Raw genomic sequence first — 27,035 nt, 5'->3', positions numbered from 1 at the left:
ATGGATCAGTGAGCTGGATAGAAAAGTAGAGGAAATCCCCCAAGCTGAACAGAAAAAAGAAAAAAGCATTGAAAAGAATGAGGATGGCCTAAGGGACCTCTGGGACAACATCAAGCCTATGAACATCTGTATTCTAGATGTCCCAGAAGGAGAAGAGAGAGACAAAGGGAGCAGAGAACCTATTTGAGTAAATAATAACTGTAAACTTCCTGAACCTGAGGAAGGAAACAGATATCCAGGTACAGGAAACACAGAGAGCACCAGATAGTATGAACTCAAAGAGGCCCACGTGAAGACATTATAATTAAAATGTCAAGAATTAAAGAGAGAATCCTAAAATCTGCAAGAGTAAAGAAACAAATTACATACAAAGGAAACCTCATAAGGCTATCAGCCAACTTCACAGCAGAAACCTTACAGCCTAGAAGAGAGTGGCATGATATATTCAAAGTGCTGAAAGGAAAAACCTACAGCCAAAAATACTCTAGCCAACAACGTTATCACTCAAAACGGAGGGAGAAATAGAGTTTTCCAGACAAGCAAAAACTAATGGAGTTCGTTACCGCTAAACCAGCCTTGAAAGAAATATTCAAGGGACTTATTTAAGTGGGAAAAAACCCACCACAAATAGGAATGAAAAATTATCAAAGAAAAATATCACTGGTAAAGGGAAATATACAAGAAAGGTAGTAGATCAACCACCAATAAAGCTAGTACAAAGGTTAAAAGACAAAAATACTAAAAATATCTATTTCCATGATAAGAGGTTAAGGAATACATGAAAATAATAGAAGTAAAATATGATATCAAAAAACATATAAATGTGGGGGGAGGAGTAAAAGTGTAGGGCTTTTAGTAAGAGGTCAAACTTAAGAGACTATCAACTTAACATACATTGCTCTTTACATAGGTTATTATATGTGAACCTCACGGTAATGAAAAATCAGAAACCTATAATAAATACGCAAAAAGTTAAGAGATAGGAACCCAAACGTAAGACTAAAGAAAGCCAACAAATCATAAGGCAAGAAAGCAGGAGAAGAAGAAAAGAACAGAGAAGAATTGCAAAAACACCCAGAAAAAAAGAAACAAAATGGTAATAAGTACCTAGTTATCAATACCGACTTTAAATGTCAATGGACTAAATGCTACAACCAAAAGACGCAGGGTGGCTGAACAGATGAAACAACAAGACCCATATATATGCTGCATACAAGAGACACACTTCAGACCTAAAGACACTCACAAACTGAAAGTGACAGGATAGCAAAAGATACTCCATGTGAATGGAAATGAAAAGAAAGCTGGGGTAGCAATGCTTGTATCAGACAAAATAAACTTTAAAACAAAAGCTGTAACAAGAGACAAAGAAGGGTATTACATAATGATAAAGGGAATAATCCAACAAGAGGACATAGCACTTGTAAATATCTATGTACTCAACACAGGAGCACCTAAATATATAAAGCAATAATTAACAGAAATAAAAGGAGAAATTGACAGTAACACAATAATAGTAGGGGAGTTTAACACTCCACTTACACCAATGGATAGATCACTCAGACAAGATCAATAAAGAAACATTGGCCTTACATGACACATTAAACCAGATGGACTTAGTAGATATATACAGAACATTTCATGCAAAAACGGCAGAATACACATTCTTTTCAAATGCACATGGAACATTCTCCAGGACAGATCACAGTTTAGGTCACAAAACAGGTCTCAATAAATTAAAGAAGATTGAAATAATACCAGGCATCTTTTCTGAACACAAAGGTATGAAACTAGAAATCAACTATAAGAAGAAAACTAGAAAAGCCATAAATACGTGGAGATTAGACAAAATGCTACTGAACAACTATTGGGTCAATGAAGAAATTAAAGGAGAAATCAAAAAGTACCTGGAGACAAATGAGAATGAAAATACAACATGCCAAAATTTACAGAATACAGCAAAAGCAGAATTAAGAGGAGGTTTATGGCAATACAGGCCTACCTCAAAAAACAAGAAAAACTTCAAATAAACTATCTAACAATACACGTAAAGGACTAGAAAGAGAAGAACAAATGAAGCCCCAACTTATTAAAAGGAAGGAAATAATGAAAATTGGAGCAGAAATAAATGAAATAGAGACTTAAAAAAATAAAAAAGGAAAAATCAGTGAAACCAAGAGCTGGTACTTTGAAAAGACAAACGAAATCGACAAACTGTTAGTTAGACACACCAAGAAAAAAGAAGGCTCAGAAAAATAATATCAGAAATGAAAGAGGAGAAATTGTAACGGACACCACAGAAATGCCAAGCATTATAAGAATACTATGAACAGCTATATACCAACAAATTGGATAATCTAGAAAAAATGGATGACTTCTTAGAATTGTACAACCTCCCAAAACTGAATAAAGAAGAAAGAAAATGTGAACAGACTGATCACTAGCAAGGAGATTGAAACAGTAATCAAAAACCTCAGCAAAAGGGCCAGCCCTGGTGGCCTAGTGGTTAAGTTTGGCGTGCTCTGCTTTGGCAGCCTGGGTTCGGTTCCCACGTGTGGACCTACGCCACTCATCTGTTAGCAGCCATGCTGTGGGAGCAGCTCACATTAAAAAAAAGAATAAAAGAGGCAGATTGGCAACAGATGTTAGCTTAGGGCAAACCTTCCTCAGCAAAAAACAACAACAACAAAAACCTTCCCCCTCAAAAAGCCCAGGACCAGACATCTTCCCTGGTGAATTCTATGAAACATTCAAAGAAGACTTAATACCTATCCTTCTCAAACTCTTTCAATATATTGAAGAGGAGGGGAAGCTTTCTAACTCATTCTGCAAGGCTAACATTACCCTGATACTAAAACCAGACAAAGCAACACGAAAAAGGGAAAATTATAGGCCAATATCACTGATGAGCATAGATGCAAAAATCCTCAATAAAATATTAGCAAATCGAATACAACAGTACATTAAAAGGAGCATACACCATGATCAAGTGGGATATATTCCAGGGATGCAGAGATGCTTCAACATCCATTAATCAATCAACATGATACACTACGTTAACAAAATGAAGAATAAAAATCACATGATCCTCTCAGTAGACACAGAGAAAGTACTCAACAAGATACAGCATCCATTTATGATAAAAACTCTGAATAAAATGGGTGTAGAAGGAAAGAACCTCAACATAATAATGACCATATATGACAAAACCACAGCCAACATCATACTCAATGGTGAAAAACTGAAAGCTATTCCTCTGAGAACAGGAATAAGACAAGGATGCCCACTTTCACCACTCTTATTTAACACAGTAATTCAAAGTCCTAGCCAGAGCAATCAGGCAAGAAAAAGAAATAAAAGGGATCTAAATTGGAAAAGAAGAAGTAAAATGGTCACTATTCGCAGATGACATGATTTTATATGTAAAAAAACTCTGAGTCCACCAAAAAACCATTAAAAATAATTGATGAATATAGTGAACTTGCAGGGTACAAAGTCAACATACAAAAATCAGGTGCATTCTTATACACTAACAACAAAGTAGCTGAAAGAGAAATTAAGAATATAATGCCATTTATAATCACAACAAAAAGAATAAAATAGGAATAAATTTAAGCAAAGAGGTGAAAGACTTGTACACTGAAAACTATAAAACATTGTTGAAAGAAATCGAAGAAGACACAAAGAAATGGAAGGATATTCTGTGCTCTTGGATTGGAAGAATTAACAGTTAAAATGTCCATACTTCCTAAAGCAATCTACAGATTCAATGCAATCCTTATCAAAGTTCCAACAACACTTTTCACAGAAGTACAACAAAAAATCCTGAAATTTATATGGAACAACAAAAGACCCAGAATGGCTAAAAGAATCCTGAGAAAAAAGAACAAAGCTGAAGATTTCACACTCCTTGATTTCAAAATATACTACAATGCTATAGTAATCAAAACAGTATGGTACCGACACAAAAACAGACATACAGATCAATAGAACAGAATTGAAAGCCCAGAAATAAACCCACGCATTTATGGACACCTAATTTTTGACAAGGGAGCCAATGACATACAATGGAGAAATGGAAGGCTTTTCGATAAATGGTGTTGAGAAAACTGGACAGCCGCATGCAAAAGAATGAAAGTAGACCATTGTTTTTGCTAATTTTGACCATCTTAATAGACGTCTCTTTGTGAGAGATTTTCTCCCTCTATACTCTTCACCTCCTGTTTTGGTGCTTTCTATGTAAATTTGTAGTTTCACTAGACTCTGAATAGCCTCATTGCTTTTTAGAGAGCCTTTTTTGTTGGCTGTCTCTCTTTCCTGCAAATACAGCTGATTTATGTTATTTGGATCATGTCAGTCCTCTTTTTAGTAATTCAAATGTCTACACTTGCCCTAAATCCTGTTTATACTTTTCACTATACTCTACTGATTGGCTCCTTTGTGTAAAAACCCTCATATTTTATTTATATCCGCATTTGTACTGTTTAAACAAATGTAACTTTTATGGCAAAATATCACCCCCCAATACTTCCCCACATGTATTAATCAATCTTACAAAATATTGTATTTTTTGGATTATTTTTACTTCAGTATTCTTTTTAGGAAAGAAATTATCTTCTCAACACTGCAATCCTAAATATTTTAATAACTTCTCACTACCAATTTTCCTGTTATATTGTGATATTCTGACTAGCTATTTAGTTTTCAATTTCACCATACCATAAACTTCATTACTATATTTTATTTTAAATTGAATAAATTCACCAATCCAATGCATATTGAACTTTTTCTTTTACTAAATTAGGCGTTCAAATAATTTCTTTTGTTTTACTGTCCATATTTCAAAACTTCAAAATGAACAGACGGTAATTGACACATATTGGAAGATTATTATAAGAGCAAAGATTACCGTAAGAGTTCACTTACTTGGTCGTACAACCTTCAAACATTCCAGTTTTGAGGAAATATGGGCAAATGATGGTGGTTTTAATTTTAGTTTTCTTTACCAGATTTAATTCAAGGAAGAGAGACTCTGCAAAGCCTAAAGCTGCGAATTTGCTGGCACAATAATCTGAAACAAAGTGAAGCGCTGTTAGTAATAGAATTTGACAAGTTAATTTTTGGAATTATTTTAAAAATCGAAATTCCCTCCCCTTTCTCCGGCTTATCCTTGGGGACAAAGCATCACTGTTAAAGTCATTTTTGTGGCTGCTCTACTCCTGTATCTCCACACTATATATCCAACAACAAGACGGAAATTATTTCAATTTCTCTTAACCCAAGAAGACTAATGAGCCAACAGGCACATTCTTCTCTTTGTTTTTTAAAAAGAAGAGACTCTCTCCCTTTATCACTGCCATTTTAAGGAGGGAAATGGAAAGGAATGCTGGCAATATACACAGAGGCAAATGTTCCAGAGATTTCCCCTTGGCACAGGAAGAGTTCTCTGTACCTTGGAAGAGTCCTAATTTCTGGGTGCTGTGGACTGGAGAATACAAAGGGACTTGGTGAAGTGAAGTACTCACCTGATAGCCCGCTAACTCCAACGAGTCCTGCTGCACTTGAAATACAGACTAAGTGACCATGGTTAGCTTTGATCATGGAAGGAAGGAAAGCCTTACAAGTCTAGAAGATATAAATAGAGTGTGTCAATATGTCATTCGTTTATTATTTTATTTGCCCAGCAAGTATTTGATGACTTTACAGATTCATTTACTACTTATTTAACACTTTTTTTTGGAGGCAGGAGAAAAGCAATTTTACTTAATTTCATGCTTCGAATTCATATATGTATGGTAAGTACTATATAAACTTGTCTTTAGGATATTATTTGACTTGGGCAATATTATCTCATCTGAATTTATTTGGAGAAATACAGCTTAGCCATTCTGCATAAAAATAACAATAAAAGCTGCCAAATTAGAAAAAATCAGACATTTTTAGTTGACCCCTCCACATTCTTCTCCTATTGAGTTAACTGTTACACTTAGCATTTACCTTTAAAGGAGGTAAAACATGTGATCGAGGTTTGAAGGAAGAAATTACATCTTTTGTATAAGTAGTCCCCGGGTTGCACTTATTGGTGACAAAAATACACTGCCATTGTACAGTAAACTACACTTGTATCATAGGTTACAAAAATTGTTGACAGCCAAAATGAATCTTTAAGAATGAAGGGACCCTTTAATAGTTAATCTTTGGGCTTAAGGAAGAAAAAATAGACCCATACTGCATTTCAAATCTCTTAAAAATAGGAAGTAGGAAGTGTTTTAGCAGCTTAAAACCTTTCAGTTATATAAAACTTACTACACTAGGATTTACTTTGTAATATAGCTTACAACCAAATCAACTATGCATATCACTGGCACTTTAGCACAAGGGCAAACTTTAAAAACAAATTATTTTGGACCTTTAAAATTAGGCCATAGTATAAGAAAGAGTCAATGGTCTTACATTTGGCAAATTCATACTAAAATATTCTATTTTTGTAGAATAAATGCCAACAAAACTTTACAGATGCTACAAGTTTATTACATGTATTTGCATGGCTCTTTCCTAGGTACTTTAAACTTTCAGATTATACAGCTCCCCGCTTTAAGCAAGGTTTGCAGGGATGATTTGCAGCCAGATCACTGTCAGAATAGCTTGTGCAGTGCTGTAATACAAAAATGTATTTTCAGAGCTACTCAGTGACCACCAAATACTATTTCTACAAACACTGTTTTGGTGCATTTGTTGGCAAACACTTACCCCCACTGTCTGTAAGAAACAGGGCCACTGGGGTATATACTGTCGCATCTAAATAGCCCCTAGTGCTCCTTCCACATTCACCACTGTACAGTTTACTAAAATGTAACTCTAAGAAAAATTCATGTTTTCTTTTGGCAGTGCATCAGGTTGTTGGCGTGTTACCGGTTTGGGTATTTCTAGGACATTAAACTTTCCAGTACTCAACTAGTTTTCAATCCGTGTGCCCTAACTAGATGCTTATAATCAGATTCACTAGCTTTCAACAAGTAAATCTACTGATCCATGAATGATAATCTTGAATCAGTATTTTCCTCCAACAAGCAACACAAAGAGTTGATTCCTTTATCATTCCCCAAATCTAAACTCGAATGGTTTCACTTGAGTTACTCAATTGAGAATAGTTAATATCAAGTACAATTATCAATAATTTAGATATTTTAAGTTGCACTGATATTACCATTACATCACAGTGCACACAGTACAAAACGAGATGAAGTCTAATTATGTTTTCTATGTTAATTAGCAGTTTTACACAAATAGATTAATTCCCTAGTGAATTTGGTCTGAAACACCTGACAACTACCCTTAAATGTAACTAAAATTAAACCTTAGTACTTTTTCTTGTTTTATACCCAGACTTTAAGTAAAGTTTTAAGTTGAAATGTCACTATTTCCTTATCAGAAGGATAAAAAGAAACAGGAACCCACCGGCTTGGTGGTTTAGGCAGAACACTTGGTGACGGCCGCTCACTAAATTTGGCTCCAGCATAGTTCTGAGACTTAAAAAGTAAGCTGAGACTTGAGAAGCCAGAGCAATTATTTGGAAAATGTTTGTTCTTTCCCCCATTTTGCATGGCCTGCCATGCAACTACTGAGAAGTTATAAGCATGTCCCTTTTTTTTTTCTTACGAACAATCTTCATCTGGGAATTCTGATCCCTGGTCTTCTGTCTATTAAGCTGTTGTTGGTCCTTACTAACATTTCTAGATTGAGGGCTGGAATGTTCTACCTCTCTCCACCACCCATCTTCAGCTTCTTTGTCACCTTTCAGTCTGCTTTTCAGATTGCAGGATTTCCACTACCTGTCTTCTTTCTTGCTGCCAAGCCCGGGATAACAGATGTTGCTTTCTGACGGATCCTTTCCTTTGTCTCAATACAGAAGTTTTCATGGGCCGATCCGCTGAGTTCAGCCTAGGAGCTGAGGCCAACATCTGAGTCTCCCCAGCCCACAAGTTTGAGAGAAGTCCTGGCGACTTCACGCTGGGGCCTTGGGCGGTGGCGGCTCTTCTCGGCAGCGAAGCTCCCCTCCCCTCTCAGGGAGCAAGGAGGCCCAAAACGAACAAGGCCCATGACCACCAAGGAGCTAGCTGCTGGTTGCCTCTGCGTCCCGACTCAAACTCCTCCTTCTGCTTCTACCAACTTATTTAACACTTTTGATGTTTTAAATTGTGGCAGCACCAAATAGTCACCAGTACCATGTAGTCACTGTTCTCAAGGATCTTAAAATTTACTATGTGTTAATCTATGAGGTATTGTTTGGCTTGTTCTTCCTTTTATGTAAACTAGACTAATTGAATTAAATCATCACTTCACATTTATAGTTTGCTAAAAAACTTAAAACCTGGTTTTTCTAGTATGCTGAGCTCTTCCATGTAGTGTTCAGCATTTGTATTAAAACTGAATCACATTCACCTTCCTGGCTTTACTGTAAATAAGATTCCCTCTCACTCTAACGGATTGGCAGAATGAGAAAAACTGTTCCAGGAAAGAGGAATTTCAATGCAAGGAAAACACACTCTGGTGAATAAAGTGGTTTGGAATTGCTTACCGTAATTTCGATATTTTCTCAGCTATTTTTGGAAAATTCATTCATTCATCCTCAAGCAAGAAGTTAATTCAGTATTCTAAGTCTCCATGCCGTGAAAAAGTCCCAGTTCCCTCCTCTGCGCTTCTTAGCTTCTCTCAGGAAACTTTTCCATTCCTCTGTCCCCCAATACTGGGCTCTTTTATCTAATCTCTGTTCAGAAATAATTATCCGAAACTTGAAATAAGGCAAAGAGATGATTCCGTGACTTTCAACATGCTAGAGCATTTTCTAATAATGTTGCCTGAGGTTTATCTAACTCTCTAGGCAATATAACATTGCCTAAGAATTATTAGGACCCAGATATTTTACAGTCCTGTAAAATTAGAGGTTAACATGTAGAAAACTAATAGATGTGATTTTTCTTTTTGTCTAATAGAAAAGATAATCCTAGGGGTAAGAGTTAAGAGGTCATATTTCAGCATTCTTTTTCATCGAGTATATAATTTCAAATTCCACATATTATCAATTTATCGGCTGTGTTATTCTGCTGGTTCTCCCATAAATGAATTATATAAAACCTTGACAGACAATGCTCACCATCTGTTTCTATGAGATATGTGATTTTAACAATGTCAGAATTTTGTGTTGAGTTTTAGGGAGTCTGAGAAATGTGCTTATCTACAAGGACCCTGTACAGTAGAGATCAGCCAGTGGATCAAAGAATGTCACCTTTGCTTCCAAGATCTTCTGGATCTTACTATCTTTGTTTCAGAGCTGCTGAACTGGTTGGTGAATTTCTTCCTAATGCAGACAGTTGGCTTCTTTTGACATTTCATGTCCAAGTGTGGTGGTATTTTATGCGTCTGTCTCTTGTGGTTACGACATCTTTGTTTTTCAAATCTACAAGTTAAAAAATCCTGTTGCAGGGCCGGCCCTGTGGCCTAGTGGTTAAGTTCTTGCGCTCTGCTCTGGTGGCCCCAGGGTTTTGCCAGTTTGGATCCTGGGCACAGACATGGCACTGCTTGTCGAGCCATGATGAGGTGGCATCCCACATGCCATGACTACAAGGACTCATAACTAAAAATATGCAACTAGATACTGGAGGTCTTTGGGGAGAAAAAGGAAAAATAAAATCTTTAAAACAAAAAATCCTGTTGCATTGGTTAGTCATAACTACAGGCTAGTTGGAGATGGCAAGAGTTAGTTATTGTCTTTCAACACAAGTGTGTGAAGAATTTGGCTAGGTCCCAGAGGGCATCTCTAGGGTGATCATCTGGTAGACCTCATGGAATTTAGGGACTGGAAAGCCTGGATGTGGAGGTCCAGCTGCAGCATCACTATGAACATCTGAAAGTTTTTAAAACTTTCAAGAAGGTGAACCTGAGTAACGGAATTGAAAATATATGTCAGTGTTACTTTTGATAAGAAATTTCATGGTTTGGGGCAGCGAAATGCCCCAGATGAAAGAGAGAGAAAGTAGAGGCCTGTAGCATAGCAGTTTGTGATGTGGCTGAACACTGGAGAAATTAAAAAAATGATCAGTGTATGCTGTTATTTACTCACAGGGAGCTAACCACTTGCAGGGGTTCAGTTTTTTCACTTTTCTCCACGAGGGTTTTTTTTTCAAATGTGTGTGTGTATGTATTTGCTGCCAGCTTTCTGTATTCCAATTAAGGAAAGTTTTCCTTCAAAGAGGGAAAGGGACTAGGTATTTCAAGGATCTGTTTGTGTTTGTAGTGCTATGTATCAGTGCAGGGCTTTTCCTGAATATTCTGGAAATTGAATTTATCACAGAAATTCATCATTTGTTCTCACTATCTAGATATCCACCATTAAAAAGAAGAAAAAGGAATGCAAATAAGTGTTGAGTGAGCAATTAGTCATCAAAAACGTATTAATGATGGGGCCAGCCTGGTGGTGTAGTGGTTAAGTTCATATGCTATGCTTTGGTAGCCTGGGGTTTGCGGGTTTGGATCCCAGGCGCAGCCCTACACACTGCCCATCATGATGTGGTGGCGTCCCACGTACAAAATAGAGGACTACTGGCACAGGTGTTAGCTCAGGGACAATCTTCCTCACCAGAAAAAAAAAAGTATTAATGAAACTTGTAAAGAATTTTTAACCAGGGAACTCAATAGAGAGCTATTTGTGGGTCCAGGTTTACACATTACTCATAATCAAGAGAAATCTGTGAACTAATGAAACTTGTTTGATAAACAGCTATATCTATTTTCCCCTGGTTTTATCATGTGTGGGGTTTAATGCAAACAAGTATCGGATTTGCTTGATTTTATTTTATTGCATTTGATGTAAGACTTGATTTTTCTTATGGAAAAGTCTGATTAGTAAACTTAAATTTTTTCACCCTGCTTATGGGTCAGATAAGTTATCATTGTTTCCACAAAATATTTCAGGTTATGAAGAATACAAATATTTGTGTTCAGTTAAATTGAATTATGACAGATGGTGACTTTATAGCACAGAAAAGGATTGACGTTTTTGAACTTTAGTTTTTGCAAATTGTTTGGACTTAGTCTAGTTGCACTGTCTTTTACAACTTTTCAATGTCATCTTTTTGACAACCTTTTAATATCACCAGTGGTCGTATTACCCTCTAGTGTCAAAGTAAGTGCTTGAAGGCTTTAGGATAATATTAAAGTTGGGTAAATTTATGGGAAATCTTTGGTTCCCCATAAAGTTTTAAAAGAAATAAAAATTCACAGAGCAAAGGTATGGAGCCTCTTAGCACAGTTTTGACTTGTTTTTTGTAAAGCTGAAATTGAGAAGGTGAGTTCCATGTGGCATACACCTTATCTTCTAACAGGGTGATAAAGTTAATTATATTTTGAAGTTAGGTTGACAGCTAAAAATGATATTGTTATGTAGCTATATATATATTTTATATGTTTAAGATTATACATGTATATAATGCATATTAAAATTAATAAGCAAAACAAAGGTATGTATGATAAAGCTGAGGTACCTGGTAGCTTAAAATTGGCCTTAGAATATTCAGTCTGCTATAAAGAAGGTATTAAAAGGCTATTGTTTACCCTCCTGTAATCTGCCCCAAGAGTGGAGATTCCTAGCTTGTCAGAATATTCTGAGCCCTTTAGCTAACTTTTGTCACACTATTGAATTGTTAAAACAAAGAACAAAAATTTGTCACGTCTGAAAGCTCTTAGGTTCCTTGTTAATTATGCTGTCACCTTCTGTAGGCTTGTTTAAAAAAGACTGTATTGTCACTCTAGCTATTAAGATATCAATAACCATTCAGCTATGCTTTTGTTTAGAGAAATAAAACTATGGAGGTATTACCGCATTCAGAGTCATCTTTGGCACTTTGTAGGTGACTAAAGCACGCAAGACCTCTTCCCTTGGCTGAAACCCATGACATGGAATCAGCAGCAACAGGGATGCTAGGAACAATGAGGTATATTTGGCATGCTCCACCTTTCTTCATTAGCTTAACACTATTTTAGGATCTGCCTTGAGGAAATGTGGGGAAGACCTGTCAAGTCAAAAAGAAAAACTCAACCTTTCCCGAGTAAGCTTATTAATACAAATATGTTTCATCAGCAATTGTATACTTGCCAGGATGGAGAGAGGGGCTCTAAAGATTTGTCAGTGCTCTCACTGCAAAAATTAACCAAATTTGTATGAAATAGTTGTGGATTATACCTCAATAGAGGTTTATACTTTCTTCAATTGAGAACAAATAAATTAATCCGATCCATTCAGTTTTGTCATCAATAGGAAGTTTCCAGGCTTCCTGCATCTTGCCTGAAGCCTGTGGTGCTACAAGACAGAAACTTTGTATTGCGGAAGACAGGACAGCAGGACTCACTAAAAGTCACACTGGAAAGGCCTGCACCTAGGAGTTGACTGTTGATACAGGCTTTTCAGTGTGAGCTGTCATTGCCACTGTGAGGGAACACTTGTAAGGCCACAGCAGGGACTGAATCAGGTCCCTAGGGCATCTTTAGTCCAGAAGCAGCTGACAATGTGAAAGCAGACTCTGGCCAGGAACCAGCAAAACACAAATAACTGTATAGGGGTGGATTACGGAATCAATGAGGAGATTTAAATGTGGTCAATGATCTATTTTCTGTTGGGCATATGAAGTCCTTTTCCTTTCTTCTTGATCTATTTCTAATCCTCAATTAGGGAAGCTATACTTATGCAACCTGCAATGACACTCTTTTGGAAATGTATCTCACTCCAACTGTTACCTTCAGAATTCTGGAAAAATACCTTATGGAGAATCTTAGCGTGGACTATAAACTAACACCTCTCCAGAGGAACATGAGGATGACGATAATTCTAGTTCTGAACTTGGGTTTTAGATGAATGTCTTCTTAATGAATGTCATCTTAAGCTCAGACAAATATATGGAATGAAATTTACTTATTCTAACCACCATATATCCCTAAACAAACAAGCCATTTTATAGATAATGTGAAAGATATTAATTGCCCTTGTTTACAAACCTACTTAGGGCAGTAGGCAGATTCTATAGTCGTGTGTCACCTAATGTTGGGGATATATTGTGAGAAATGCAATGTTAGGCAATTTCCTTGTTGTGTGAACAACATAGAGCGTACTTTCAGAAACCTAGATGGTATAGCCTACTACACACCTAGGCTCCATGGTACTCATCTTCTGGGACCACTGTTGTATATGTGGTCTGTTGTTGACTGAAGCATCATTATGCAACGCATGACTGTATTACAATGACCATTACTGAGATCCTTCCTCTTTCATGGCCATGTGCTTATTATCATAGGTCCAATTAGAGCCAGATATTCTTGTTCCCAGGATATAATTGAGGAGATTGATAGTGCAACCAGAGCACAGATGTGTCCTATCTAAGGATAAATTTCATTTAATCATGTATGACAAACTCACTTTTTAGGGACAATGGTTATAGTTCATCTGTGGAAGCAATGCCTACCAAGCTGCCTTCTCAGGAAGCTGGACTGATACCTGTACTGAGACTGACAGGATCTCTCCCAGCCTTACAGGTATTAAGGAAGTTCATTTCCTGGCAGGCCAGGAATCTTGGGGGGGGGGGAATTGAGGGACCTCAAGAAAAAGGAAATCTGTCATAGTTAAAAATACTAGGAGTGAACCTTGGTGGAGACATTTCTTGGTTTTGGTCCTCTAGTCTGGAAATACAGGAGCTAATAAGATCAGTAAAAAATAAAAAAAACCTTGGAATTTTGTAGTGGTAAATGAATATTCCTTCCATAATCTTTAGATTCTTTGGTTTTAGTGGTTGCTCAACATCATTTTTCTCAAGATTTGCTGACATTCAACAAGAGGGCTATGTGTGTTTATTAATACCTTTTACTATAAGTATGTGAATGAATCAAGCAAAACAGAATAAAACACACGGTATAAATGTACAAGTTCAGAGACTACATGAGACCTGAAGGATGAGAAGGAGCCACTGTGTGAGAGTCAGGAGGAAGAATATTCTTGTCAGAGAGCTTGCCTCATGTAGGAGAGAACCCCATGTGCTCTGGGGTGTTATTAGGATCCTTGGAGTACCGCAAGTGAGCAGAAGGTAAAGAAAATGAGAGATGGGCGACAGATGGAGAAGGATACGGCCACGTCAGGTAGAGGCTTACAGGCCATGGTAGGTAACTGCATATTATTCTAAGTGCATTTGGAATCCTCTGAACATTTTTGAGCAGGGGAATGAGGTGATTTTGTTAAGGTGCTTAAAGATGACTTTGTTCCTGTCTGAAGACAGTTAGAAGGCATTGGGGTTGAGGATGGAAGGCCATGTTGAGCTGCTGGTGAGAGGGGCAATGGCTTGGACTCAGGGCTGGCGGAAGAGAAGGAGAGAAATGACTTCACTTGAGCATGTTTTGTAGGGAGAGCCAAGGATATTGGTGTTAAGGGAAAGGAGGAATCAAGGATGGCTTTTAGATTAGTGGTGTGATTAGAAATGGATGCACCCTAGCTCTCTTGGCCAAGATGGTATTTCCTCCTACCCAAAAATGTTTTGGGGTGGGGTAAAGTTGGAGAGGGAAAGAAATCAGTGATTTTTGCAAATGTTTATGGAATATCTACTGTATGTTAAGCACTATTCTAGATGCTCACTAAATATTGGTTGAAAAAGTTTTGTTGGGTTCCAGTGGGCGTGCCCATTGGTGTTCTAGTGACCAAGAAAGATCAAGGAAACAGTTCTGAGGGCCTCAGAGAGTGGGTATAGGAGCATTGAGCAGAAAGAAGGAGGAGCCTGGGACACCTAAAGCAAACCCATTCCAAGGTTCTATCCTTGGAGCCACAGGGGACTGAGGCCCTACCTCTCCCTCCCTTCCCCATGGCTCCGGAGGCCCTGGTTCCAGCCACCTGTGCCACCTGCATGCCCTATCACTACTTGTGCCTCTTAATTCCATTATTGCTTCAAGTTTAAGCTGTCTAGGTGGAAATTCCCCTGGTAACTCAAGTCTCCTTTGGCCTCCTATCTATTTTCTGGAGTTGTATTGTCCAAGATGGTAGCCTCTAGGCATATGTGGCTATTTAAATACACATTTCAATGAATTAAATTACATAAAATTAAAAGTTTAGTTCCTCAGTTCCACCAACCACATTCAAGTGCTCGATAGCCATGTGACTAGTGGCTACCATATTGGGAAGCACAGAAAAAGAACATTCCCGTCATCACAGATGGTTCTACTGGACAGCATTGGTCTAGACACTCCAGAAGACACCCCTGAGTTATAAATTTACTAATTCTCCTCTGTAAAGAGTTTTTCCTTCTCTCTCACTTTTCCCTTCTGTAGGCGTGCGCCTTCACTTACAGTTGCAGCAACCTGGGTAAGTCATTTAAACCCTTTGAGCCTCAATTTCCTTATTTGTAAAATAAGAATGGAAATAGCACCATGGCTACCATGTGCAGGAAAAGAACTTAGAAGGGAGCCTGGTATACAGTAAGAGCTCAGTAGATGTTGATGATTACTATTCCTCCTGCTGTTGTTTCCTTTGTTGTGATGCCAAGTCATGCATGAACATAAACCACCACTCTAAAAATAGCCCCTGTCTTTCTGCACAAGATCCTCTTTCACTCATGAACAAATTAAATCTCTCTCGTATAATGGCTGTCACATTCTTTTTGTGTTTTGGTAGGAAGACTTCTGAACAGCCTAATAAGTCTTGGGACCAAACTAGAGAGGGTAGAGACAAAGGCCCTACCCTGAGAATTTGGAATAGGGCAAGAATAGGAAAAACAAAGCTGAGAATTTGGCTAGATGAAACCTGGAGAGCAGGATAAGCCACTAGTTTATCAGTGGAAAACTCACAAATGGTACATTACCCATAAGTGGCTGAATGACTGTTTGCAGAAATACATGGAATTTTCATATCCATCAACAAAAGAAAATGAAGAAGAAAGATTTACCCAGAAATGAGAGAGGACATTTAAAAGAAATGTTCTTTCCACCATGTCATCTGGAATGTCGAGAAACATCTTTCCTGTGACAACTCCGGCGTTGTTAATGAGGATGGTCACGTCACCGACTTCTTTTTTAACCTGGACACAAGTGAGGCAAACATTAATTCATTGGAGGTGTTACCTTTTGATATTTATTTTTCCTAATCATCATTTTTTTTCTTATTCAGATAGTTTCTTTAAAACTAGGTATTTTATCTTGCACATAGAAATTTAGCAATTTTCAAGTAACTTTATGATCAATTATATTGAGATAAAAAACCTTGATTTGTCAGTTTTGCTTTAAAAATCTTGATTTTTTTTGTATAGAGTGACCTAAAATTGCAACATATTTTCTCTACCTCCTATTTCTGTTTGCGACTACCCTTTCCTGTTAGCTGGGAGTGCCATATGATGTGTTGTACGCATCATGTCCAATTCTGTCTCCCTGAAGGCTTCTGAACATCTTCCTTCACCTGACAGTTAGGTCTCTCCTCAGCACGGTGTGACTGACAGCTACTTCTGTAGGTGTCTTCTTCCTGACGCTTATGTGAACTGAGTGGCAGGAGCACATACCACTCCCCTAGAGCCTGGCCAGTGCTTGGCATGAAGACATCCCAAACACTTATGTGTTTGACCCACTACCCAGAGACCTCTGTGAGCCTGTGCATTTCTGTCCAAAAGTCCTCTCCAAATCTAATTACTGTCTGTGGCTCATGGTCCTCTGAGTCCCCCAGCTGCGCTACCACTGATGTGTCCTCAGTGTTTTCCTTCACTTTCCTTCTGAACTGGCCACCTTGCCTATTTGCATAATCCACAACATACCACCAGCCCTCCTCAGAGGAAAGCATGCTCCAGAAAGACCCTGTTTTTCTCTGTTCTACCATTTTGTCTCAAATTATGGCTTTCTAAGTGACATCGATAAAGCTGATCTGGGGGGCAAAGCATGATGCATGCTGAAACAATGATTTGGTGGTTTTGTTGCCCTGAACTGGATCTTTCGCACTGATACTATAGTCTATTTCTTTGCTTCTGAACAGGAAATACTAAGCACTACCTGCCTTGACTGATTTTCTAATTCTTGGTCCAGGCACTCCTCTGTTGAGCCTTCTGGAGCATACAAATGGGAGACATTAGGTCAGTATTGCTTCCGACGTGGTCGAGTTGAACAAGCTCTGAAAGGAAGGGTTGGTATTGCTGAGCTGGAGTTGGGCTGAGGGATTAGACGCCTCTACTTTGGAGAGAGGCAAGACTGAGGGAAACATCTGGAAGAGGCTAACTTTTGAAGACGAACATCTCATTGGCTTGATGAAGGGCACAGTATGAAGAAGTGTTCCATCTTAGACTGATTGAGGGGGTGGCACCCTGGCCCAAGGCGAGGGTGGAATCTTTGGTGTAAGACACTCTTGAATACTTAAGCAAAACCTCACGGTCACTGTCATGCTGTTCAAGGAGAGCTGAGCCTTCAGGACCCCAGAGCCAAGAGGAACTTTACTGAGGCAATGAGATTTAATTTTCACTGCAACTCTGAGAGTTGGAGAAAGCATTATTATCCCAGTTTATAGATGAGGAAACAGAGCTCTGAGAAATTAAGATTTTGCCAAAAGACCCACAGCTTTTGACAGAAATAAGTGATTCATACCCAATTTGGATTCACACACAAAGGAGCAAAAGCTCTTTCACCCAAATTTACTACTCTGTAGCTGAAATGGTTATTGCTGTAACAAACCAATCCCAGGTGTATGCACGTGCACATATGCACAGTAATAAATATTCATAACTGATTTGGAACTGGACATCTGGGAATAAGGTGTAAAGCTAGTTATTCTAACAAAAACAATTTATTTGTATACTGAGTTACTATGGTAGAGATGAGAATGTCACCTCAAACGAATTTTGGGAAGTTAATGACTCTGTCCCTTTAGAATGTTGTTATTGCTATTCAACTGTCCCACAAATTTCAGGGGTTTGGGTAAGGCCCATGGTTTGCTGAAATTCTGGCAAAGTCTAATGCTAGTATTTGGGTTTCTTGGGAGATGACGAGTAATTGAAGCTAAACAGAAAAGCAGGTACCGTAGTTGACTTAAAATAATTCTGTTTATAGGACTGTGAGAAAAGAAAAAAAGTTTAAGATACATTCAAAAGGTGAAAAGACAATTTTTGGTTAAATTTTTCAGCCTGGCTTTTTACTAGACAGCAAGAAAATTTTAAACAAGAAGGAAAGATTTATTGGGGGGAGGTGCAGGAGGTTATAGTACTTTTGATCAAAGGAAGAGGATTATGAAGAAGTCTTTTCATTGCTCACCCATTCTTTGCTAACTGTCTGGGGATGCAGCATGGGCTCTGATGCTGGGTGGGAAGAGGCATAACTCACCTCCATCACTTATCTGCTCTATGACCTGGTCAAGTTCCTTAATCACTCTCCGCCTCTGTTCATCATCAGTAAAATGGACAAAGTTATAGTACCTACTTCATTAGGAAGATTATATGTGATAACGCTTCAGACTTTTTCAGGAGTCCTGCTCTGGCTCGTCAGTGGTGGCACTGGAACTGGACCCCCTGCTGGATAGACTACTTCTTGGAGCTTACTCCAAAGACATTTATCTGTGACTCTTTCCTGCTCTATTTCTTTCCCTTTTGCAAAATAAGAACTAACTTTGATTCCACTTGATCTGTTCTAAAATACACTTAGAGATCTGTAATACCATATTCATATGGTGATGAATGGCAAAGAACAAATCCTATGGGATCTCAAACAAAGAAGGAGGCAGTTGAAAATGAAGGAGAAAACTGAAGAGGGTGGTTCAGAATGTAGGTGTCACAGAATAGAGATTCAATAAATATTTTTTGAATGAATAAGTAAGTGAATTCTAAACTTGGAGCTCAGATTGCCAAAGGAAAGGAAAATCCCTTGGGGATTCTGTTATCAAACTGCATTGTAAGCACCCTTTCCGATCATAGGGCAGTGGATGGGAGATCAGACTTTGACTTCAAGCTACCTGCGTTGAGTTTTGGCTCTGCCTATCACTAGTTTTAATTCTTGGGCAAGTTGCATATTCTCCCAGTTCCTCAGTTTCCTCATTTGTAAATTGGGATGATAATAATGATATACTCCCAAGAAGCCTGTGTTGTGTGGATTAAATGAGTTATTATGTGTATAAAGTGCTTAGAATAGCTCCCTGCAATATAGTTTTTTGCTGCTTTTTGTTTTGTTTTATCTTCACCCAGTTTTGAGACCTTGGCTAGAGGCCAGTCAGTTCCCTTTCTTGAGCAGCTGCTTAAGACCACAACCCAACCCCTTTTTGGGTTCTCACACCATATGCTACTATAAACCTTTCCCACTTGCCTGTTAAGGTACTAGACAATGAGGGGCAACCTCTATGCCCCAGAACCTGCCGAAATGATTCAAATTGTCAATCCTAAACCTGCTGACCCCGCCTCTCCTGTTCCTACCTGCAGAAACCAGAATAAATGTTCTTGTCCATTTTTTCCCCCAATGCCCTCCTGACCACCCAAGTGTTTCCGCTGGTGGCCCTACATGGCATGCTGTGTCCTCCCCAGGGAACTGTGAGTGTAACCGTAAAACTCTTTGCAGTTTCCCTATCTTGATCTGTGTGTCTGGCTTCACCACACCTCACTCAAGGTAATATGGGTAAAACTCTACTCAAAAGCTTGACCATTGTTGTTAGAGTAACTGGTAACTACACAATAAATGTTAGCTCTTACTATTAGAGTACTTATCAATATTTAGTGTGAAGTTAGAATGAGTATCAATAGGCTAAATCAAAGATGAAATTTAGTCTAGAAATATGCTAAATGCTTCTATCCTACCCTTTCGATCCTCAGTCCGTGATGATAATGGATATGTGTTAGAATCATAAAATATGGACAAATTAAAGCTGGATGTGATCTTGAAGATTGTCTAGTCTGATCTTTTCACTTTACAGATAAAGAATCAGGGACCTAGAGAGCGCAGGTGACTTGGTAAAAATTGCACAACCAATGAGCAGCACTGCCAGGACTAGTGTTAGTTTCTACTGACTCCCAATGGTAAACAAGTCACCAAAAAAACCAGCTGGGCAACAGCTCAGAAGGCTCATCAAATTCCCACATGCATTATTTTATTCTGTGCCTCTTTTTTGGAAGCTACACAATGAGATTTCTGACACACAGAGTCAAGCGAGAGGTGCCTAGAGATCTCAGGGGGAGTTTATGAAGATCTTTTCTTCTCTTTTCTTTGTAAAAGAACATACTAGATACAGTATTTTTCCTGGGCAGAGAAGTTACAAACACCAGTCAGCTTACCTGATCAGCAACTCGGTAGATCTCTTGCCTGTTGGTACAATCACACTTATAGGCAAATGCTTTCACATCACGCTTTTCTTTGGCCAGTCTACATGTTTCTATATTGCCTTCTTCATTAATGTCCCATAGAACTAAAATGGCTCCAAGGCTGGCAAATTTTATGGCCATTAGCCTCCCAAGTCCACTTGCAGCTCCTGTTATAAGTACAATCTCTCCAGCAACATTCTTTTTTTTCTTGGAAATTATCTTGTAAATTAAAGATTCTAAAAGACAACGTAGAATTTTTCCCCCAAATGTGACAGTGTCCAAAATTAAATCCATGTTGATTCACTGAAGGAAGAAATGTCCTCGTAAGGAAAAAGATAACTGATATATTCATTACATTATCAAAACAATGGCAATACGCATACAGCATTTAGTACAAGGGAACTTACCTCTGAGACGTTAATTCTCCGGAATACATATTTTAACAACTGCTAAAATTGTTGAATTTTTAAATTATAGTATAAATAATGAGTATGAAAACATTTTATATTAATAAGAATCTTTCCAATTTACAGGACACTTTCTTACACGTAATCTAATTTGACCTACAGGTAGGTTATAGATTACTAGCACAGCTTTACAGTTAAAGACATAAGGTCTTTGAGTCTTGACCTGCCCAACATTATGTGACTAGTAAACCAAGACTTTGGATTGTCAGTCCAGCCAATTTTCTGTTATCTGAACTTACTTGATGATTTCATATATAATAGAAATTTGCTTTTCCTGAGGCAGTTGTTCAATAATATAAAAATTACATTGTAATACAAATAACATCTTTATAGATTTTCACCTGATCCTTGCAATATTCCTCTGAGAGGGTCACGCCAGGTACAGTTGTTGCTATTTTATAGTGAGAAGTTGAGGCAAGAAAGATTGAGTAGCTTTATTCAAGGTCACATAACTAGCTAATAAAATAGGCAATATCAGAATCAAGGACGGAGGTCTCCTCTGTCCATAGTCCAGGCCTTTACCAGTAGAACAGGCTTTTCTTGGAGCTAATGTGTCCTTTTCCCAGACCCATCTTTTAAAGAAATAATAGAGCATTTTTTGGTTTTGGTGACACTTCCTTGATTTTTTTTTTCTTCTTAAGATTGGCATCTGAGCTAACAACTTGCCAATCTTTTTTTTGCTTTTTCTCCACAAATCCCCCCAGTAGATAGTTGTATATTTTTAGTTGTGGGTCCTTCTAGTTGTGGCATGTGGGACGCCGCCTCAGGGTGGCCTGACGAGCGGTGCCTTGTCCACACCCAGGATACGAACCGGTGAAACCCTGGTCCACCGAAGCAGAGCACGCGAACTTAACCACTTGGCCACGGGGCCGGCCTCACTTCCTTGATTTTTGATAATCATATTCTGCTACACTTGAGCATTCTTACATAATCATTTCACATCGAAGTTAGACAGGACATCTACAAAACCCACATTAAAACAGACCACAGCTGCTTGAGGAAATAACAACCACTAGCAGCACAATAATAATAAGAACGGCAGCAATACATTTGGAATCTTCCTACCAGGCAAGTTCTAAGTGCTCTGCATGTATCAATTCATTTACCTCTTGCAAGGGTTGCCCTGTTTTACAGTTGAGAGAGTTGAGAGAAGAGAGTTACTAAAAGGCTAAGCAAACTAGCCCATGGTCACACAGTCAATATAGTGAGAATGGAATTTGAACCAGCGCAACCAGCGCAGTGACTTCACTGTCCAAGCTCTCAAAGGCTAAGAGATATAGCCAAAAAAATGGGCGAAAGTTGAGTTTGGTAAAAAGAATTGTCTTTGCATTACATCTACTTCATTTTAAGTCAGTCAGAAATTAATTTTGAGGTGTCCCTGGGACCCAAGTATGGATGCCAAAGGACCTAGGCTGCCTTCATATTGCTGTCTGCCCTGAACTGTGAGAAATTTTCACTGAGAAAGGATAGAAAAAGAGCATTATTGCCAAAACACCGTTATAAAAATTTATGTCGATTATGGAAGAGAAGAAAAATCCCTGGGAAAGCATTTGGGCCTTCATTGCATTCAATGAATATTTATGGAACATGAGTTAGGTTCAAAACATCAGGTGTTGAATTTTAAAGATGCTAAGTTACAGTCCCTGGCATTGAGGAGCATGGCACGTGGTTCTGGAGCTTCACCAGTAAGCACATGGCCACAGAGTGAAAAGTGCTGCAGGTCAAGTCTGGACAGAGGCCTAGGGGCTGGGGTTGGAGGACAGGGAGTGTGGTGCCTCGCAGGGGAATGAGGAAGACAGGCAGGGAGGAGTGCATTTGAGTTTTATCTAGAAGGCTGTCTTTGAGACAGAGCAAGGAGAAAGGGCATTACCGATCTCTCCCATTAACTCACTTGGATTTGTTAAGAATATTAAGTATCTACCTAAAGGTATTATCCTTGGAAAATTTAGGAACTTCCACTTGCCATAATGTTCATTAAGAGTTAATGCAGATTTCAGGTTTATAGTTACGAAAGAGATCAAGCTATAGAAAACTCACTCTCTTCTTCAAGTTTATATAGACTTTTCTGGCTCAAGCACAATCCTGGAACCTTGTAGCACATTTCAATTGTGAAAGGAACCCATATCTTAGCATCTGTTAAAAACAAATGCAAGTGTGATGGCGAAGGCATTCTGAGTCAAAGGATTTCTATGTGGAGAACAAGAGAAGATTGTGACCTTTCTCATAATTTTTCTGTTGGAGAAAGTTTATTCTCAAAGTAGATGATTTATCTTGAAAGAAATTCAAGTAGCTTTTTATAAAAATTACTAAATTTCACCAACATATTGTTATGCTTTAGGGGCACTCTGAGGACAAGAGTTTTGATATTTCGCCAATCATTCATTGTTTAAATGTTCCTTCAACTGAGAGATGGTGCTGTCAGGCCGCTGAAAGCATTTAACTTTGGAACAAAGAAAGAAAAGCACACGTAAGCCCTGGATGTAGAGAATGCTGCCTAGAAAAGACAATTGCTCACAGGTGGATCCTTGGTTAGTTGTAGCAATCCGACAGTTAAAAAACAATCGTTACGCAATTGTTATGATGAGCAAACGTCAATCAAGTCTGAACTGCACTATGTGCTTTGTATGCCTTGTTTTATTTAATCCTCAGAATATACCAGAGGGGTAAGTATGACACTCAGGTAGGCCCCTAACTCACCAAGAGGCAAATGTTGTAGGTAGAAATGAGATTTGAGCCCAGACCATGATTCCAGAAGTCCTGTTCCTTTGACCACTGCACATGTAACTTCCCCAAATAACTTTCAATAAACTGGGCTTTGAATCACGATGACCTTCTTTCATTTTTCAGGCATATACTGAATGCTTCAGGTTAAAGGAATGGCCATGAAATGGAGTGAGTATTCATACAAATACCCAACTCAGGAATGTTCAAAATATTGAAATAACAAATATAACAAGGCATTTTGTAAATTGTAAAATGCCTTGCAAATATTGATTTTTATCATTGGCAGGAGACTCTTTGATAATGGTACTGAGTTTGCAGCTAGCCATCCATAAACATATTAGTCACTGAGGCCTAGAAACCTTCTCTCTACTTTTCAGAGGATGCATCTGCTATGAAATTGTGGAGGAGAACTTGGGAGAGGGGTTTGCACAGGAGTTCATCTGAGTCACATTCTTCACATTAGCTGTTGGTAAATTTGCAAAAACAGTTAGAAAAGAAGAATAAAGAGACATTTGAGATGATAATAGAATTACCTCCTGCCGCTATTTGGGAACTGCACTACATTGTGCCCAGAGAAACTAGCTCTCAGCAGCAGGTACCTAAAGTTTTCTCCTGAGTGGTCAAAATACATAAGTCTTACCTGCAGGATAAGGTTGCACTCCAGCAGCACAAGAATCCTTCTAGGAAATGAAGCAACCAGAGCTCATGTCAGCAGCCAGAAGCTCTTAAATGATGCTGGTTTTATGTCTTCTCTCATGGCTTTTATTTTCTCTGTGGGTGCCAGATAAAGAGAGTCAACTGTGAGAACTTACCTGGGATTTCACCCACATTTACATTGCAGCAATGTGGCACTTTCAGTTTCCAAAATGGCCTGGAGTAAAGGTGTGTCCTGAGAAGTAATTTACAGGCATAATACTGCCATTACCATCAGCCCTGCCCTCCCCACCCCCTCAACTCCATGGGGATAAGGAAATCTTTACTTCTATGTTAGTGATGTGGGGTCAGTGAGCCGAGGAGTAGAAAGAAAGATTTCTTGGACTCTCAAGGTCTGGCAGTGGTGCTCTTTTATTTGGAGAATAGTACAGAATAGCATGGGGACAGGACCCGTGGGCAGTCGAGCTTCTGCTCCTGCATGGGGACAGGATCCATGGACAGTCAGAGCTCCTGCTGCTGCCCTGAGTTGAGGGTTAGGGCTAATTTTATAAGGCATGGGTACGTGACTTATTTTTTACTGGAAAAAGAAAAGATGATGTAAAAAGTCATTAAATGATTTCAGTGCAGATGGGGTCTGGTTATTGTGCGGTCATATAACTTTTAGATACGAATCTGGCCATGTAGATCGGCATGTAGGTGAGGATGCCCTGGGCTTCTCTCCCTGGGGCAGCCCTAATTCATACCATAAAAATCCACCGGGTCATATAGTTTGGCATGTAGGCGAGGTCACCTTGGGCTTCTGTAACTGGGGCAGCCTTAATCCACATCATTAGGATAACAGAAATGCTTCTTTAGCTCTGTTAGGAAAAAGTGAAAGTTGCTGACTCATCAAAACAACTTGATGATAAGGACACATTATTTTCCTCAAATTTTTATTATGAAAATTTTCCAATACACATAAAACTTGAAAAAATACTACATAAGTGTTGCAAGAACCTACACTTAGACCAAAAAATTGTTAACATTTTACCCTATTTGCTTGCTTGTTCCTCTTCTCTTTTGATAAACTATTTAAAAGTGAGTTGCTGGATTGCTGGGAAGGTGGTAGCACAGGACTGTGAACTCACCTCCTCCAAGGACACAACACATTTACAACTACCTACGGAATAATTATCTCTGAGAGAGCCAGAAACTAGATAAAAAGAAACCCCACAACAAGAGATAACACTGACTGAGGTGGAAGAGGCAGAAATACCCCTTTGCTGAGGAAAAACCCACGTTCCAGCTGCAGTGCTTCACGGCCAGAAGCAATCTTAAGGTAACTTTTCCTGGAGGAACGAGTGATCCGAGTGGGAAAGCTATGCCACAATAAGCAGCTTTTGAATTCAGCACAACTGAAATGAGTGTCATAATACTTGGCTTTGCTGGCTATTAAAACCAACAGGGAATACTCCCAGAAAAACTATTGAACATAAGAGAAAGAAAAACCTGCTCTTGAAGGGCCCACACACAAATTCGCCCATTCTGAAAACCAATGCAAAGTCACTAGAAAGAAAGATGCACAGGCCTTTGGTAAAAGAGAGTCACTTGATAAGCTCTGAGTGTGTCTCAGAGAGGCAGAAGGTGGCTGGGACCACCTCACCAGGGGCTGAGAAACTGGTGGCAGCCATTATTGTGATGTAGTACAGGTGTGCTGACACAGATGCTTTCAGATGCCATTGGATTTCTTCCCCTGGCCTGTTAGTGCAGAGGTTTGCCCCACCCACTAGAGCACTGATTTAATCCAGCTCAGCCAGGTGAAGGTAGCCCACCCTAGGGACTGGCCTTGCCCACCAGCAAACGGGCAGGGAACTTGTGCACCCTCATAAGCAGGGTGTACGTGACCTCTGCAGTGGGGCAAGTAGGTCCACCTCCATGGGGCAGGGCATGCACAGGGGTGGGCTGGCATAGGCAGGGTCTGGAAGAGAGGATCTCCTTCAGTGGGGCATTCACCCACAGGGCAGGACTGCATTGATGGGGTGTGTGGGTGGTGGGGCTTGTTGGCTGCAGGAAGTCTTATGCCACTGGCCTTCTCAAACAGCCACACAGGGGACCAGCCCCACATTCCAAAGCCTGAATGGATTGTGTGCTGCCACACGTGGGGCTGGGCCAACCCAGCTGTGCTCCTGAGAGAGCTGATAACAGCCTCTCAAGCTAGAGGCCTATTGCAATTGTGAGCCCCTGAGACTAGCAACCAATCATGCTGGGGTTCTGACTCACTTAACAGCAAAACAGCAGAAGGTGTGTGCTATTAGACCTTGGAACTAATTGTCCTGAGGCTCCTCCACCCAGTGAAGTGACTAAAGTGATCATAGCAGCTGCAAACAGCTGAGCCTTATAACTTGCTGGCCAGGGGGAGAGTCTAGCCTACCCATGCACCTGCAGCAAAAGCAACCTCACCATAAGAGAAGGGCACATGTAGCCCACACAGGGGACACACCTGGAACATTTGGAACTGTTGATTAGAGGGAAGCACATTGCTGGGCCTCAAAAAGCATCTCTTACATAAGACCACATCTCCAAGAACAGGACATGTAGCTGATCTACTTAATACATAGATATAAGCACAGAGAAATAGGCAAAATGAGGAAACAAAGGAATATGTTCCAAATAAGGGGACAGGACAAACCCCTAGAAAAAGAACTGAAACAGAGATAAACAATCTACCTGATAAAGAGTACAAATTAATAGTCATAAAGGTGCTTACTGATCTTGGAGAAGAATAGATGAACACAGAACTTTAACAAGAATTGGAAAACATAAAAAAGAACCAATCAGAACTGAAGAATACAACAAAGGAAATGAAAAATTCACTAGAGGG

The 27,035-nt window shown here is 39.1% G+C and overlaps 1 protein-coding gene and 1 pseudogene across 1 annotated transcript in view; both read right to left on the bottom strand.

Moving 5' to 3' along the window:
- The window catches only part of LOC106841660 (short-chain dehydrogenase/reductase family 16C member 6-like), a 44,896-nt gene extending 20,585 nt beyond the window's left edge, over positions 1–24,311 (bottom strand). The window contains exons 1-5 of the mRNA XM_014857788.3: positions 24,162–24,311; positions 20,304–20,633; positions 15,969–16,100; positions 5,526–5,625; positions 4,927–5,071 (exon numbers count right to left, since the gene is read on the bottom strand). Of these exons, the coding sequence (XP_014713274.1) occupies positions 4,927–5,071; positions 5,526–5,625; positions 15,969–16,100; positions 20,304–20,624 (698 nt within the window). The 5' untranslated portion in view covers positions 20,625–20,633; positions 24,162–24,311. The remainder of the gene's footprint in view (positions 1–4,926; positions 5,072–5,525; positions 5,626–15,968; positions 16,101–20,303; positions 20,634–24,161) is intronic.
- Positions 5,632–15,962, bottom strand: LOC106841662 (proline-rich nuclear receptor coactivator 2-like; annotated as a pseudogene).
- Positions 24,312–27,035: the final 2,724 nt, after the last annotated feature.

Source organism: Equus asinus, chromosome 12 (assembly GCF_041296235.1).
Source record: "Equus asinus isolate D_3611 breed Donkey chromosome 12, EquAss-T2T_v2, whole genome shotgun sequence".
NCBI classification, from domain to species: Eukaryota; Metazoa; Chordata; class Mammalia; order Perissodactyla; family Equidae; genus Equus; species Equus asinus.
This window is presented reverse-complemented; position numbering and strand designations above follow the sequence as displayed.